General features: G+C 44.5%; 1 protein-coding gene across 1 annotated transcript in view; it reads right to left on the bottom strand.

The window, feature by feature from the left end:
• SPRYD3 (SPRY domain containing 3) overlaps positions 1-18,332 on the bottom strand; it is a 46,446-nt gene that overhangs the window by 16,821 nt on the left and 11,293 nt on the right. Inside the window, exons 2-3 of the mRNA XM_068267235.1 lie at positions 14,872-15,007; positions 1,563-1,638 (exon numbers count right to left, since the gene is read on the bottom strand). Of these exons, the coding sequence (XP_068123336.1) occupies positions 1,563-1,638; positions 14,872-14,999 (204 nt within the window). The 5' untranslated portion in view covers positions 15,000-15,007. The remainder of the gene's footprint in view (positions 1-1,562; positions 1,639-14,871; positions 15,008-18,332) is intronic.

The raw sequence follows: 18,332 nt of genomic DNA, 5'->3' as shown, positions 1-18,332 counted from the left end.
GCGGGAATGCGTAAAAACGTACGCAATGCGGCCCGCCGACCTCCGAGGTCGGAAAGCTGCCAGCGGGGGACTGGAGCAGTAGTGAGTGACTACGAGGGCACAGGATGGCTGCATGGGGCTGGTAGAAGCCCCAGGTAAGTGAAACTCATTTTTTTATTTTGCTTGGACCTTCCCTTTAACCTATTTTGGTTTCTGGACGCAGAAACTACGTCCAGAAACCATGTGCGCTACCGCGCGCCCCCGCGGCCGATCGCGCGCGTGCACGCGCACTCCCGGCCGCGGATTCGGTAGTCAGGGAATCAATGTATCGGACTATGAAGTCCGATCACTGATTCCTCTCCCCCGCTGAAAAAGCGACAGCTTCTCTCGGAAGTTGCGCCTTTTCTGGCCATTCACTGCCTGATGCGCCACTCTAAGCGTGTGTTACGCTTAGAGTGACGTCATGTAAACAAACTCATGGCCGCCATCTTGTGGCCAAAAAGTAATACTACACCTGAAAATAAAAATGAATTAAAATCAACACACATTTACATTATAAATCTATTGTTTACCCCCCACCCTCCCAAAACTACCCAAATAAAATGTTTACTATAAATAAAAAAAAAACATTACAATAAAAAAAAAAAAAAAAAAAAAACACATGTAAATATTTACCTAAGGGTCTAAACTTTTTAAATATCAATGTAAAGATGAAATATTTCTATATTTTTTTTTTATTTTAAACTTGTTAATAGTGATGGATGCAAAATGGAAAAAATGCACCTTTATTTCCAAATAAAATATTGTCGCCATACATTGTGATAGGGACATAATTTTAACGGTGTAATAACCGGGACATATGGGCATATACAATACGTGAGTTTTAATTATGGAGGCATGTATTATTTTAAAACTATAATGGCTGAAAACTGAGAAATAATGAATTTTTCCATTTTTTTCTTATTCTTCCTGTTAAAATGCGTTTACAGTAAAGTGGCTCTTAGCAAAATGTACCCCCCAAAGAAAGCCTAATTGGTGGCGGAAAAAACAAGATATAGATCAGTTCATTGTGATAAGTTATAGGCTAATGAATGGGAGGTGAACATTTCTCTCGTGAAAACCACGGAACCTGAATGGGTTAATGGCCTTTTCACACCAAACCCTGCAGAACTCACACATAGGGATGATCAATGGGGTGCAGATAATTTCTCCTTGAATTCCATTTTCAACTGGACTAATCAGAATAACTTTGTCACTTTTTATTGGTCGGAGGTTGTATTTGCAATTTTTCGTGGTCATATTCATTTTCTACAAGCTCAAACATAGGATACTGCAGCTTTAGAATTCGGATAAGAATCTAGTATAAAATATTTACCAGGATTCCTATTGTCCTGCTGCATAACTTGCGATTGGCAAAATGTATGCAATTCAAAAACCAGAAGGAAATGTGTTCGGTGTGAAAAGGCCCTGAGCTACATTTCCAGCAATCCTGGAGCTCCTCCCTAACATGTTACTGACTACGCACACAACTGTTCTTTCCACCACAAACTTACGTGGCTTGCCGGATAATGGGAAAGTCTCACCTCAAAGTAATTATTGTCTTTACTTAGTGGTCTCGGAGCAACGTAGCAGCCAACCTCCCCAGAGTTCCCGTGGTAACTGTGGAGAGAAGATAAATGCCTAGGAATAAATCACCATTCAATGTCTGGTTACCAATAGATAAGCCTGTCTCTGCAGAGATGGAAGACTCGACTCATTGACAAAAACATAGGGTACAGTATAACATCTGACAATTTAACTAAGAAAACATTTTATTATTCTAAAATATCATGTAAGGCACTCAGATACAGGAGATTTGTAAAGAACAACAGACATCATATTCAGTTATAGTAAATTCACCAACTGCATGGAATGAGTTGATAGGTAAAACCCAGGGGCAGAAGATAGAAAATTACACACAAAGATAACATAGCATCATAGCTAGGAGGAAAAAAAAAGGGGGGGGGGGGGGACCAGAGTATAAGCCGACCCCCCAACTTTTACCTTAAAAGCTGTGGGGGAAAAAATGATTGACGTATAATCTGGGGGTAGAAAATGCAGCAGCTGCTGCCTTCTGGTGAGTTTTAATACTCAAAATAAATGACAGAAGGTTAAGCACAGGGTGCACAGCTTTGGTTTATTGTCATGTGGGTGGTATCCATCAACCCCTCAGAGGTGGAGCAGCAGGTACAGCTGAAGCCTGACCACCGCCCGCTCAACTACATGCAATGCTTTCACCACAGCAGTCATCGGACTGCATTCAACGGGGATGCACTTTGGTAGGGACACGTGTATAAGCCAAGACCGCCCCACTTTTGGGTCACTTTTTTGGGCCCAAAAACTAGGCTTATACACGAGTATATAAAGGTACTTTTATAAATAATGGGGCCAAGTAGCAACAAGGGCAGGAGCCAAAGTTCCAGTGCTCTATGACTGCAAGAGGAGCTATAATAGAATATCTGAGACTAATCACCAGTCAGGACTAGTGATCCATCCATTTATCCCACATTAAGTGGGATTTATTCAGTCTATCCCTATGCACGAAGATTAGTTTTTTTTTAATGGGGTACTAAATTATTATTATTTAGTGTTTATATAGCATCAGCATCTTCTGCCGCGCTGTACAGAGTATACTGCCTTGTCATTTAACTGTCACTCAGGAGGGGCTCACAATCTACTACCTACTGTAGTCATGTCTGTATGTATCATGTAGTGTATGTATTGTAATCTAGGGCCAATTTAGAGGAAGCCAATTCATTTATCATTAGGTTTTTGAAATGTGGAATCCAGAGTGCCTGGGGGATACCTTATGCAGACACAGGGAGGACATACAAACTCCATGCAGATAGTTCCTTGGCTGGGATTCCAACTGGGAACCCAGCACTGCAAGGCGAGAGTGCTAACCACCACTCTCTTGCTCCAGGCCTCTAAGCTGTATTTGCAGACAGCCATTTCCTGCCGGGCTGCAAATAGTGTTTCTTGAAACAAAATATTGACACTTGAGTGCATATCCTTATCGTGTAGCATTCCCAGCAAGCATAGCAAAGGGTCTAGACTGACTGGTGCACCCATGCAGGAACTGGACTACCTGCGTCTACTGGGCATTCCCAGATGAGCTATATGAAGGGAGGCCTTATGGTGGAACATTTAGAGGACAGTTGATACCATTCTATCGCACTGTATTTGCTTATACGAGAGGAGGGTTAAGTACAATAGGTGTACAATAAAAAGGCTGAGTAATGAGTTCACGCACAGAGGGGACACCTTTCTCAGAACCATTAAGGAGTTTCCTATCTGAAATAAAATTTGATTAGCTATTTCCAGTTTTACTGTATATAAAAAATAATAAATAAAAATTGGAAGCCTCCACATTCTTCCATCAAAAGGCTCGTACACACGCTGTACTACAGGGACCGACGGGTCCGTCAGACCCTCCCGCTGGGCGGGCGTTCCAGCGACAGTACAGGGTGTGTACAGTCTGTCAGGCAGACTAAGGGCCTGTACACACTGAAAAACGCAAGCAAAATCGCAAGCGCATGCGTTTTTAAAGTGCCTGTAGTTTTAAAAACGCATGCGCTTTTGCCTGCGTTTTTTGTGCGTTTGCGTTTTTCTTGTAATTGCTGATTGGCTAAAGAATCCTTTGTTTTTTTTCTAGTTTACATTTCAACAGGAATCAGGAGATTGCAGAGTCTTCTGGGATACTGACTTCTGAAAAACGCAGGCAAAAACGCAAGCGCATGCGTTTTTAATGCGTTTTTCATGCGCTGCGCTTAAAAAAGCGCAGCAGGCACTGCGATTGCGTTTTTCTAAAAACGCATCGCACCAGTGTGTACAAGTCATCATGATTTTCATTATTTTTCAAAAGACCTTGCGTTTTTAAAAACGCATGCGTTTTTTAAAAACGCAACGCAAGCGCAGCAGTGTGTACAGGCCCTAATAAGGCCATTTCTGAACGCCTGCCGAGCGGGAGGGTCTGACGGACCCGTCGGTCCCTGTAGTACAGCGTGTGTACGAGGCTTAAGGTTAATTTTTTAGAACCATACGGCATACTGCCTTACACAGGTTATACTGCCAGGACCAATAAGTAGATCAACAAAGTGCATCCATTGTATTATAAAGCTGTCAGTCATAAAGGTATGAGCAAATTGTCTCCAGAACTCACAGTATGCTGGGTGCTCCAAACACATGTAAGCCAAGTATACAGCTAAGGGGTAGAGGAAGGGAGGAGCAGACATCCCTAATGCACATTTATCAACTGGCCAGCAACAAAGAACAGGCAGATTTCCTAACATGGTTATTAATCATCTTTTCTGAGATAAGCCTTTTAGTATCTGCTACCACCCACAGACACAAGGTCACCAACCCACCCAGCCAAAAATACTTAAACCGGTAATTTATATCAAGTCTATACGACAAAACTGCAGTGTGAAATAACATAATAGAAACCTGTACCTCTAATTCTTACTGCCCATACGGTTATCTCACCTGCCTTTTTAACAGGGCTGTGGAGTCGGTACAAAAATCCTCCGACTCCTCAGGTTAGGATTCCACCGACTCAGACACCTCTAAATTTGCATATTAGAATCTTGTTAATTGAAAGTATGTAACATAAAATGCATCTCTTATCTGCCAACGCTTAGGAATTTTAAAAGGGAACTGAACTGAGAGGGATATGGAGGCTGCCATATTTATTCCCTTTTAAACAATACCAGTTACCTGACTACCCAGCTGATCTTATGCCTCTAATAATTTTAGTCATAGACTTAGGCCTCGTTCACATCATACGCGCTTCCGTGCACATTTGGAAGCACGTATAACATGGTAACATGCAAGAACGGTAGAAGGGTAGACAGCCCTTCTGCCGTTCACATCATATGCGCTGCACAGCAGTACGATGCGCTATGATGCACTTGCATACTGCTGCATGCATTCTGCCAGCAAGCACAGAGCTGACCCATTCACTGTCAATGGATGGCATCAGCAGTGCAGCGGGTAGCAGCGCAGATGGTGTGTGTTCGTACGTGTTGCGTTCCGATCGCACGGCCATCTGCACTGCATAGATGTGAACGAGGCCTAAAACTAGTCCTTTGTAAGAGAATTTGTAGATGGTACAGACAGAAACAAATAACATCTATCAGGCCCTAGGCCAGGGGTGCCCACACTTTTTGGGCTTGTGAGCTACTTTAAAAGTTATCAAGTCAAAATGATCTAACCATGTGCAATTTTAGGACCACAATTTTATATACTGAATGGAAAATGTAGTGCAGTCGGGATCTACCATGAAGTCCTTGCAATCTACCTATTGGGCAACCCTGCCCTAGGCAATGTAACTGTGGGTACATGTAACAGTGATGTGCAGGCACTCTGTAGGAGAATGAGGCTATTCTTCCTCTATTACACATTCTTCATGTACAATCTGAACCAGGTTTATGGGCGATACACAACACCTTTGTGTTCAATGTGCACAACATTCTCAGTGGATTCCCTGCAGCTCTGTGGGGAGTGCATATAGTACTACCGTGTAACAAAGTAAACCGGAGACAGATGAAAGTTTTATACATGCCTGGGGCTTTCTCCAGCCCCTTCAGGCTAATCAGTTCCTCGCTGTCCTCCTCCGCCACCTGAATCTTCTACTATGGGTCCAGGTACTTGAGCCAGTCGAGCTTGGTGATCATGCACACACTCCACCACCAGGAACATACTACACCTGCTCAGCACTATTGCGCAGGTGCAGAATGCTCCTGGCTGTGGGAGCGGCACGCAGCCGGACTGCGCTGACTGGCTGAATTACCGGGACTCATAGCAGAAGATCCAGGTGGCGGAGGAGGACAGCGAGGGACTGATTAGCCTGAAGGGGGCTAGGAGGAAGCCCTATGTATGTGTAAAACGTTTTCCATCTGTCTCAGGTACCCTTTAATTTGTAGTCACCAAACCACATTTTAACATATCAAATTATTTGATTTCATGAGCAAAGGGAGTGCATAAATTTGCATAAACCAGCATCAATGCAGAAATATTTGCATCCTATTGACCATCTCTATAAGTTACACAGCTACACATCGGGCTGTAGTGTGTGTGTGTGTGTGTGTGTGTGTGTGTGTGTGTGTGTGTGTGTGTGTGTGTGTGTGTGTGTGTGTGTGTGTGTGTGTGTGTGTGTGTGTGTGTGTGTGTGTTTTCATAGAACGTGCAGCGTTACACTGTAACGCAATGTGGGCACTGAACAGCCCATTGATTTTTCATTACTGTGAGTTGGGCTGCGTTACAGGCTGCTCTAACGTGCGCCTGTAACGTCCCACTGTGAAAGCAGCCTGAATCACATCTGTCCTGAGATGGATATAGAGGTTGACGTATGTTTCTTTTTTAACAATGCGAATTGCCTGGCTGTCCTGTTGATCCTATGCCGCCAATACTTGTCGCCATGAACCTCAAACAAGCATGTTGTTCAGGTGTTTCTGACTGAAGTCTGACTAGATTAACCAAGTATGCTTGTTTCAGGAGTGTAATTCAGACACTACTGAAGCCAGAAATACCAGTAGGATACCAATAAACTGGTACGGTTTAAAAGAAAAAAATGTATGTCAGCCTCCACATCCCTTTCAGTTAAGTGGTACTTTGACCCTTAGACTGCCACCGACATCTATAGGCGGTCTGTGTTTTGCATCCATATGCCATGGACGTCTAAAAGCTTTTTAATACAAAACTACTCCAACCTGCAGCGGACGTCTGTAGGCATTCTTGAGTCCCCAATATTCTTTTATCTAACGAGCTTATTACAAAGCTTTGGCTCAGTGGCAACTTTCCACTTTACTTGAAATAAGCAAATTCTGAATTAATGCAGAAATATGCAAATGTTACTGCAAATCTATGCTGCTTGAAAATGGGACAGTGAAATACTTTTAATTGTAGACTTGGTTAGTCTATTTTACAATAGATTTTCATAATTCGTATTATTCTGTATCATAACTAGCATAATTCTCAATCATCTCAAATTTATTTACGCCTCAATAACAATTCTATCCTAGCTCCACTGATATTTCAGACATATTCCAATTAGTGAGTTTGGCTACAAAGCACTCTAATGTTTATATATAAAAAGCAGAAGCATTGTTGGAGGCAGAGTTTGCTCTGCACCCCATTGAAGGTGAACAAATGAGAAATTCCCAGCAGTCAAAGTACCATCCTGATAAAGGCCGCCTCCCTTCTCCTTCCCTTCATTATTCACCACTGACAAGACTGTGGCGGCACAAACACAACAGGCCTGACGCCACGTTCCGCTAGTGTCATCACAAGGCTAAACATAATACAGGCAGAGCCTAACAGGCTGTTCTATTTATGCAATACAGCTCCTGCCACGTTTATCAGTATTATCATAAAAACATGCAGACTATTATGTAATAAAACCATTTTATAGCGACCATGGTGCAGTCTACTGCCAGTCGTATTCTTTGAACGTCAACGTTTTATTTGCATCAGGCATGATTTCAGGCTAATGCAGAGAATGAATGGACTGTGCACTGTACCATATCCTATAACTTCACTAAAGCTGGCCATACACTAGGCCAATTCCCCACCGATCGACAGCAGATTCGATCACTGGGATCGAATCTGCTGTCACATCGTTCACGCTACACGCTAAATTTCGATCTATTTCGTCCCGAAATAGATCAATCCCATTGATCGCTCCGTGCGGGAAATTACTGTCGATCGCCCGCGAGTAGGGAGCGCGTCGCTAGTGCCGTTCCAGTGCCCGACGACCGACGCAATACAGCTGCAATTACCTGCTCCGCCGACACAACTCCCCAGGTCTCCGCTGTCTTCTTCTCCGCTCTGGTCTGGTCTCCGGCATGCTTCACTTCTTCCTGTCCAAGGCAGGAAGTTTAAACAGTAGAGGGCGTTCTACTGTTTAAACTTCCCCCAGACATGAAGAAGTGAAGCATGCCGGAGACCAGACCAGAGCGGAGAAGAAGATAGCGGAGACCTGGGGAGTCTTGTCGGCGGAGCAGGTAATGTATGCGGGGGCCCGGGGGAGCGGCGGCAGCACCACCACAGATTGTGAACGGTTTCAGGCTGAAATCGATTCACAATCTGTTTGCAGTAAAGACAGCCATACGATCCCTCTCTGATCAGATTCGATCAGAGAGGGATCTGTTGGTCGAATCTGATGGCTAATCGACCAGTGTATGGCTATCTTTAGGCTTGGTCCACACATAAATCTGTACATTTCTGTTCCAGTCCTGTTCCAGTTTTGCATCAGTTTTCTATGAGTTTTATCTGACAGGATTGGAACTGAACACCATTGATACATAAAAAACTGACAGGACCGGACTGGAATGAAACTCTACACCTATTATGCGTGAACCCAGCCACTGCAGTGAAAATAGAGTAATAAATAGAATTGCTTTTCTATTTCATTAATTTATAGATCATTTAGGGCCAGTGCACACCAAAAACCGCTAGCGGATCCGCAAACGCTAGCGGCTTTTAAAGAGGATTTTCAGAGCGATTCTAGGCATGTTTAAAGCAGTAGGATCAGCCATACTATTCCAGGGGGGAAAAAAAACACATATATAAGTAGATCAATACTTGATCTACTTACATAACACATGTATTCTACTGTCTACGTTTTGATTTCAGTGAATGTTATATAGTAAATGACGAGAATTCCTGGTGGGGGTCATGTCTTTTGCCCACAGTAAAGGCTAAAGGTGGCCATACACTGGCCCGATTTGCGCCCGTTTCGACAGCAGATTCGATCACTGGGATCGAATCTGCTACCAATCGTTCACGCTACACGCCGAATTTCGATCCATTCCGTCCGATCCCGTCGATCGCGCCGTGCGGAAAATAACCGTCGATGGCCCGCGGGTAAAGAGCGCATCGCTAGCGGCGTTCGAGTGCCCGACGACCGACGCAATAGAGCCGCATACATTACCTGCTCCGCCGGCGCGACTCCCGGGTCTCCGCTCTTCTCCGTATCGGCTCTGGTCTTGTCTCCTCCGGCATGCTTCCCTTCTTCCTGTCCCGGCAGGAAGTTTAAACAGTAGAGGGCGCTCTACTGTTTAAACTTCCCCCAGACAGGAAGAAGGGAAGCATGCCGGAGACCAGAGCAGACCAGAGCGGAGAAGAAGAAGAAGAGCAGTGACCGGGGGCAGTCGCACCAGCGGAGCAGGTAATGTATGCGGGCGGGGGGAGCGGCGGCAGCACCACCACAACAGATTGTGATCGGTTTCAGGCTGAAATCGGTTCACAATCTGTTTGCAGTAAAAGTAGCCATACGATCCCTCTCTGATGGCTACCTTAAAGGTGCCCATACACTCGTCAGATTGGCAGCAGATAGATAAGAAATGCATCTGATGATCTATCTGATGCGTTTTTAGAACATTTTTTACCAGGATAGAATTCCAATAGATTTCAGTTTGAAATCTATTGAAATTCGATCTGATGGCATTCTTTTGCCATCAGATTTCCATTAAGGCCAATGCAAACTGATAAGCAATCTCATCAGATCGACCTAAATTTTCCACCTTGCCAGTTCGATGGAAATCCATCGAAATCGGCCTTCGATCGGTCGATTGGCCAACCAATTTGCAATCGATCGCTCGGGATCGATTGGTCGGCCAGAAAATCGGCTGAGTGTATGGGCCCCTTAACTCGTGATGTCATTTCTGCCCTTTACTTTTTTTCTTGTCTCCTCCAATCGCTGAGTCACCTCAGCCTTGCTTGTAAACACAAGTGATTAGGGGATTAGGTTTCAGATAAGCAGCAGGCAGGGAAATAAAAAGGAAGAGGAGGAATATATTATAGATAAAAAGAACCCCCAGCATGCAATTCTTTGGCACGGACTACTAAAGAGCCAAGTAAGCCAAGATGTATGATAACAGCAGAAAACGTTTTGAAAGTTTTGAATGCAGGATTAGCATCTTTATCACTTAATACACTCAGACCAGTTGCTGTTGAAATTTGATTTTTTTATGGTGACGATACCGCTTTAAAGGGATTTTCTAAACATGCCTAGCGTTTTTTGGAGCTTTTTTTGTGTAGCGTTTTATATTTTGTTACAGTACAGCTGTAACTGAACAGCTACTGTAACAAAAATGCTTGGAAAACCGCTTTGATCTAGCGTTTTTCTGAGTGGTTTTCCACTTTCCTATACTTAACATTGAGGCAGAATGCTGCAGGACTGGAGTTTGCTTTTGGGGAAAAAAACGAACCGCTCTAGTGTGCACCATCCCATTCACTTTTATTAGCCAAACAGTTTTTCCCTGCAAGCATTTTAAAAAAAATGCTCATAACTGCTCTTGATATGCACCATCCCTTAGTCGGTGTTTGCCTATTGTAAAATCTTTCCTCACCTTAATTTACATTCTGAAATTGATCTCAGATGGAGACATCTTTAGTCCTGTCAGGTGAAGCTCCTCGGAAAGTTCAGTTACTGAGCATTTCAAAGCCAGGACAAAACACACTTGGTCTCCCAGAACACCCTGGGGTGGGTGGAAAATTTCCACATAGCTAATCAGCCTAGGCTAAACATCACAGGGAGGGCAGGGTTCAATATACAGCTATATAAAAAGATATAGGAAGTATTTCTGAAACTAGGAAAATTACCATATATACTCGCATATAAGCCGACCAATATATATGTCAAGGTACCCACTTTTCCCTCATCAGGAAAAAAAGTGACTGACTCGCGTATAAGCCTCCTCCCCAGAAGCCAGATGTGCCGCACTACAGTCACCCCCCCTTCCCATAGCCATATGTGCCCCGAGGATGCTACAGCTGTGTCCCAAGACGCCACTAGATGGCGTCAGATATGCAACAGCGATTGCAACACAGTAAGACTCCCCTATCATTGCACCGCTGACACGTTGCTTGCATGCTCCACTCCACAAGCTAGAGGACACAGAAGTCTTGAGCAGCCCACTTTGCACACCATGTTGTAGGGGATGCAGGGCACAGACACAGCAGGGCGCAAGCTGGTAAGAGCAGGATCACCAGTGCATGATCCTTACGCTCCCCTGCCAGTAACAAAACTTGCTCCACCATCCGTTCTGCTCCACTGACTCGCATACAAGCCTGAAGGGGTAACTTTTCAGCATGTTCTTTTGTGCTGAAAAATTAGGCTTATACGCGAGTAAATAAGATACTGTAAAAGTGGACATCCTGAATAATTTACTGCATTCTACCAGGAAAATTACATCAACTACAGTGCCTCTAAGCGCATTCAAATGAGAGGCAAGATTAAGGCGCAACTCTACCCACAGAGATGAACATGCCTGCTGATAGATTGATAAACAGAGTACCTAAATGTTGCCTTTTTGTTGGAAAAGTTATAAAAGATTATTGAACATCCATTTCAGCCCCAAGTACCTGGTCTCCTCTAGTCCACACTGGCAGGTGCTGGTGGCTGTGCGATCCAGAAGCAAAATGGGCATTCTGGATAACTGTACTGTGAAAGTGTAACTAACCGTTACAGTAGCAACAGATTGCAATTTGGTCATATGACTTGAAGCAGCTTAAGCAATGGGTTAACAGCAGGCTCAGTGTTTGAGCCATCTGCTTTGGCTCAGCATTATCAGTAGGAGGGCGGGGGCAAAGCTTTCTGCCAAGCCTGCTGCCTTAAGGTTTGAAAACCTATCCTGCAGGAGGTGGCCTGTGAGGAATCGCTGCCTATATACAGTTTTCTCTATCCTTTCACAATATGGAGGAAGTGCTCCAATTTCGCACATGCACTTTACCATTGACCGCGCTGCGGCACAAGATGAATGCAATATGAAGCTAAGCCACATCTCCAGTCTTACATATAACGTCCAGCAATTATGTGCTCTCTCATAAGCATCTGTAGTGAAAAATAGCATTATAAAATGACTTTTTGGTTGTTGTTTTTTTACAATAGTTATTCATAGTTTAGTCGGTGTTTGCCCACTGTAACATTGTTCCTCTCCCTGATTCACATTCTGAAATGTATCATGGGGTAACATTAGTCCTGCCAGATCTATGCGGAATGTTGTTAAATTGAGAGTTCTATGCACAGAGGGAGATACTGGGTTGTTTAGCAGTTGGAAACAGCCTTTATTTCCCACAATGCAACGAGGTTCAGACAGAAACCTGTCAGAACCATGGCCCTGACCTCATACTGTGTGAGCGGTGTCACCACACAGATGCCCACAATGAATAATAATTTAAAAAAAAAAAAAAAGTGTAAAGATTTCTCAAGCAAAAAGGGGGTATCAGCCACTGATTCGAATTCAATTCAATCTTGGGTTTAAGTTCCTCTCTTTAATTCCGCTTTATGTGGCACAATCACTTTTACATAACTCTAGAGGGCTGCCACTATTAAAAGGAGTCAATTTATTGTATTTAGTACAAACATACATATATACACACACACACACACATATACATACATACATACATAGTACACACACACACGCGAAACGTGAAAATTGTTTAGAAAAACTACACAAACAAAAGCAGTGCTGTGTTACCCAAATGCGGCGGTGTGGACCGGCTGGTGAAAGTTATAGCACTACCATGGGCTGGATACACACTGCCTCACTGCAAATGCTCCAGGGTTGCTAGGCTCCAACACAGAATGAGATGAGTCACACCACATTACAAGGTTATATAAATCCCCATTGTGTGTTCAGGACTAACTAGGCAACAAGGAGCACACGGTTACAGTAAGGATTTCTCCTGTAATACATGATCATTCGTGCTCACTAACACAATTACATAGCGTGCTATATTTAAAAGAGGCCCTGTAGTGACATATAGTAGAATGCATTAAATTAATCAGGATACCCACTTTTACTGTAATTTTCCAGGAGTCCAGGAACTGTATCTATGTACAGCAATATATATATCTGTACATTAAATGTCGCCCTGCCCTCCAAGTGATGTTTAGCCTAGGCTAATCATCTATGCTGATTAGCTTTAACTTGATAAACAAGTAACGTCTTACAATAAAAGCACAAAATGTATACGTGCGTCACGTCATCACAACTGGGCCAATGGTGCTTCTTCCTTTGAAGCTGCAGTGTTGTGCTTAATCTGAGTTGGAGCGGTACAATATCACATATGCAATGACAGTTGTTTCAGCCCGCTTTTGAGGATTTTATGGAAAAAAAAAGTACCCTGTAAAAGCCACACACACACAAAAAAAATTGGGAGCGAGGCAACATATAGCAATGATTCCGTTATAGTTGGGGAGGGTGGTATTGCAAAAGCCAGTAAGCTAGCGGTGTGTGTGTGTGTGTGTGTGTGTGTGTGTGTGTGTGTGTGTGTGTGTGTGTGTGTGTGTGTGTGTGTGTGTGTGTGTGTGTGTGTGTGTGTGTGTGTGTGTGTGTGTGTGTGTGTGTGTGTGTCTAAGTGGGGGAGACCGATCGTGCCACCCCACCACCAGATGGGGAATAGAGTACCTATTTATAAAGACAGTACTTTTCAGATTTATATACGTAGTGATCAAAATTGCCACTGAGGCCTGGAACTCACTAGGAATCGCTGCAGAGCTATATAAAAATAAATAAAAAAAATAAATAAATAAAAATAAATCGCCACTTCGCTGTGTGCAGCAATTCCTAGTGCGTTAGCAATGGCGATTTCCCAACGCTTGGAAGTGATGTACAATAACCTGTACTTCACTTCCATTTTTTTTTTTTTTTAATAAAACCTTATTATACTTAGCAGGCATCCTTCTTCCGTCTGTAGCCCCGCCCCCTAAAGGAAGAGGTCATAGGTGCTTCTCTATGACTAATCAGAGAAGCACCTGGAATCTCTTGCTTTAGGGGGCGAGGCTACAGAAAGAAAGAACTATGGAGACCGGGTAAGTTTTATTTAAAGGTAATCACTCAATTTGTAATTCCCAGCAGGGGTCACGCATGCCGAGATGCATGCCTGGAGATGTAATCCGGGAAATGCAAGTACAGAGCCCACCACACACACTATTACAAACTTCTCTAAAGGGAGTTGAGCATTGTTTTTATTCTAATAAACAAACCTCCCCATAAAAGTAAACCTGAGATGGCTAAATAGAAAAAAAATTATATACATATCGGTACCTGGGGCTTCCTCCAACCCCCTTCAGGCTAAATGGTCCCTTGCATTGTGTTCTGCCACCTGGATTCTCCACAATTCGGTCCAGTAACTCCGCTGGTCAGCGCGCACTGTGCCAATGCAGAATGCTCCCGGCAGCAGGAGCGCTACTGGAAAGCGCACACAGAATGCGCCTGCGCTGACAGAATTACCAGATCCAAAAAGCGGAAGATGACGCAAGGGACGATTAGCATGAAGGGTGCTGGAGAAAGCCCCAGGTATGTATATTTTACTTTTAGCCATCTCAGGTATACTTTAAGAGAGGCATATGGGAGAATTGGTCTATTTCTTGGCCAGTTCTTGCTCCACAATCGTTTTAAGCTTTCCCTGACTTCTAAGGTAAATGTATAAAGCAAGAGCTAGCCTCCCTCCATATAGGGGCCACGCTCCTGTTACGAGCACAGACACGCAGTAGCCACGTGAGCATGCCCTTCCGAGCATGTGCGGGTATGCTTGTGCGGCCACGCTGATGGCAGAGGAAATGCGTGACCCTGATAGGATTGGCCTTGTCGACAATCTTCCAGGAGGGGGGCATCAAAGCACTGCTGGAAGCCTCAATAGGATCCTGACGCTTCCCACACTTTAGGTAAATATCTCATTCTGTATCTGAGCTTCGGCTCAGGTACTCCCTAAGTAAAAGCCAATTGTTAAGAAGTACCCTGGAAACCACTGCTGAAAATGTGCCAGTCCTATACAAATGCAACATGGGAGCAAAGTAATGAACCAGGACAGAATAGGAAAATGCTGATGGTGGCTTGTTACCTGAGGGTGTCCCCGTCTACCATAATATGCTTGGCCCTCTCTTGGTAACGCACTGCCCGCACTTCACGGATCTCACGAATTCGGCGTCTCCAGTTCAGGAATCGGTAGTGAAGGTTCAGGTCATCCATGTCTTAGCCTACAAAAACAACATGAACAGTGCTAAATATACCCTTGAACTACCAATATACAAGTTCCAATAAGAAGACAAGTTAATGGTTTATAATGAGCTGGTACATCCGGACAAACAAAAACTTAGAGAAGGTCTAAAAATGAATAAACCACCATCTCAACTCAATCACTATCGCTTTAAAAGTCCCAGACTAACCATTCACAAATAACACCCTTGACAGCGCAAACCTGTAGTAGCTTGCACAGTGGTGTACTTTTCCCGGCCAGTAGGATGATGCCTGAGAATACCTGGTTGGAACATATGTCTACATTGGCCTGAATAGACTTTTGCTGTAAAGGCCCGATGAAGGGCTAAACCTGAATCAAACTAGTGTTGCCTGAAACTCTATTGAAAGCTACTTTGAGCCACCTTGTTATTTACAAGGAATTTCCATGAAGATGGCATTTGACCTGATGTTATAACTTGTACAAATCTTGAGAAGATCAATTGATGATCCACTCAACTATTGCCTTGTGGTTTCTGTTTTTACATTGAAGTATCCTTCTAATGAAAATTAGTCAAAAACTTCAGCAATATAGGAGAAGAGTGATTTATGGTGTATTTTACTCAGGCAGAAATGTGTTTTAAAGATACAATTTTTAGCAATAGTGGTCCAAGTGAACCAAAGACAAAGGGCTTGATTCACAAAGCGGTGCAAACACTTTGCACGCCTGTGAAAACCCCTTTATCACGCCTAAACTCAGTTTAGGCATGATAAGAAGAAACTCGCGCGAATTTTCCGCGCGCAAAGTTTTGCGCGCGCAGCGCCCCCCGCTTCGCGCGAAGCTCCTATTAAGCCCTATGGGACTTTGCGCGTACGCGCAGAAACTTCGCGCGAGTTAGAGCACAAAGCGGTGATAACTTTGCTGGTGCAAAGGTTATCACGCCTAAAGTCTTTTAGGCGTGATAACTGAGTTATCACCGCTTTTTGAATCGAGCCCAAAGTGTGTGGCGTGTGTGGCGCGTGTTGATTGGTGCGTGCGTGTGTTGATTGGTGCGTGCGTGTGTGTGTGTGTTGATTTGTGTGCGTGTGTGTGTGTGTTGATGTGTGTGCGTGTGTGTTGATGTGTGTGCGTGTGTGTGTTGATGTGTGTGCGTGTGTGTGTTGATGTGTGTGCGTGTGTGTGTTGATGTGTGTGCGTGCGTGTGTTGATGTGTGTGCGTGCGTGTGTTGATGTGTGCGCGTGCGTGTTGATGTGTGTGCGTGCGTGTTGATGTGCGCGTGTGTTGATGTGCGTGTGTGTTGATGTGTGCGTGTGTGTGTGTGCGTGTGTGTTGATGTGTGTGTGTGTGTGTGTGCGTGTGTGTTGATGTGTGTGTGTGTTGATGTGTGTGCGTGTGTTGATGTGTGTGCGTGTGTGTGTGTTGATGTGTGTGCGTGTGTTGATGTGTGTGTTGATGTGTGTGTTGATGTGTGTGTGTGTGGGTGTGTGTGGGTGTGGGTGTGTGGGGGTGTGGTGTTGGGGTGTGCGTGTGTGGTGTTGGGGTGTGCGTGTGTTCAGCCTGCTTCGGCCCTGATAAAAATCCCCACCGAGCATTCATCCTAGCTTTGCTCAGGAATCATTATAGCTGAGTCATTATAGCAGAGCCAGAAGGGGGCAGGCCTGGGCTTTAAAAGACATCAGAGAAGACAGACTCAGCTATAATGATTCCTGAGCAAAGCCAGACTGAATGCTCAGTCAGGGATTTTATCAGGGCAGATTACAAGCAGGCTGAGCAGTGAAGTATAAAACAGAGAGCAGAGTAGGCTGTTTCTCTAATGTTCCCACTGATATGTATGGAAAAATTACATGAGGGTACTTCGTCTATGGTTCACTTTAAGGAGGTTACCGAGGAAGACCCAGGCCAGAGTCATAAATTGCACCTGTCCTTTCCTCACCCACTAAGCTGCTCCAATTGCCCAACTATCTACACTGGTGGCTTCTGACCTTGCTACCCGAACCTCATAAGTAGAAAACAGAAATGGTGACAGTTTGGACAATGTGAGCAGCTTAGTGAGTAAGGAAGGGACAGGCTAATTCAAGAATTAGTTTCACAAACAACAAATGCACACGGGTTCAGTGTACGCCACCATCCACTATGCCATAGCACCCTGATCCAGTTTGATCCCAATCAAAGGCACGCTATGGGAATCAACATCCCAGCACTCCAGTCCTAATCACAATAAATGTTCCACCCCACCCACTTAAACCCTCCAAAATCCTTTAAACATTTTTTGAAAAGGCTCGTGGAAATCAGAAGAAGATCACTAGCAAACCGGATCACGGGAATCAAATTTAGCAGAAATGTTGATTAAACTGTTAACTAGTGGGGTGGTTAAGGTCCCTTTTCCACTAAGAAAAGCAACCACTCTTTCTATTTCCACTATGGCGATTTTGCCATGAATTATCAGGTATACGTCGCAATTGCGGTGCGTTTGCAGTTTCCATTAGGTGAGGGGGAAAAAAAGACGGGGATAATTAGATTGAATTACCAAATTGCAAAGAAAATCGGATTACGGCACGATTGCTATGTCATTTTCTTCTGCTTCTAAAAACTTTGTATAGGAGCACAAATACAGAAAAACTGCAAGCCAACAAATGAGATCTTAAGAGAGAAAAAAAAAAAAAAAAAGGGAGGTAGGTCGGACACTTAAAGGGAAGGTTCAGGGAGGCAGGAGGTGCCCTCGCCGCCGCTCCGCAGGCTCCCGGTGGTCTCCGGTGGCCGACCCGACCTGGCCAGGCCGGCTGCCAGGTCGGGCTCTTCTGCGCTCCAAGTCCTGGTACTTCTGCCAGGTCGGGTCGGCCACCGGGAGCCTGCGGAGCGGCGGCGAGGGCACCTCCTGCCTGCCACGGGCTGGAGGAAGCCCCAGGTAAGTGGAAATTGATTTTTATTTTTTCTCCACCCTCCCTGAACCTTTCCTTTAACTTTCGTCTCTGTGGGAGGATTCAGTAACAAGAGGGAGCTAGGCAATAATACCCCAGTCATCTGCTTTACGGAAACGTGGCTGCAGGAAGACATCCCGGACAGTGCCCTCTCCTTTCAGGCTTCAACATTATACGTGCGGACCGCGACCTCACCCTCTCAGGGAAAAAGAAAGGTGGGGGAATCTGTTTCTTTGTCAGCTCCGCATGGAGCCCAAGCACGTCAGTACTAGTCAAAATGTGCACCCCCAACCTCAAATTATTACTCATTAACTGCAAGCCTACATACTCACCCCGAGCGTTCACCTCCTACGTCCTCGCAGGCGTGTACATTCCTCCCGACGCTGGCGTTAAAATCTGCTCAGCGCTACCTCAGCGACACCATAACG

Source organism: Hyperolius riggenbachi, chromosome 2, assembly GCF_040937935.1.
Source record: "Hyperolius riggenbachi isolate aHypRig1 chromosome 2, aHypRig1.pri, whole genome shotgun sequence".
Lineage (NCBI taxonomy): Eukaryota > Metazoa > Chordata > Amphibia > Anura > Hyperoliidae > Hyperolius > Hyperolius riggenbachi.
Note: the sequence above shows the minus strand (reverse complement) of the source record. Positions and strands in the feature narration are given on the sequence as shown.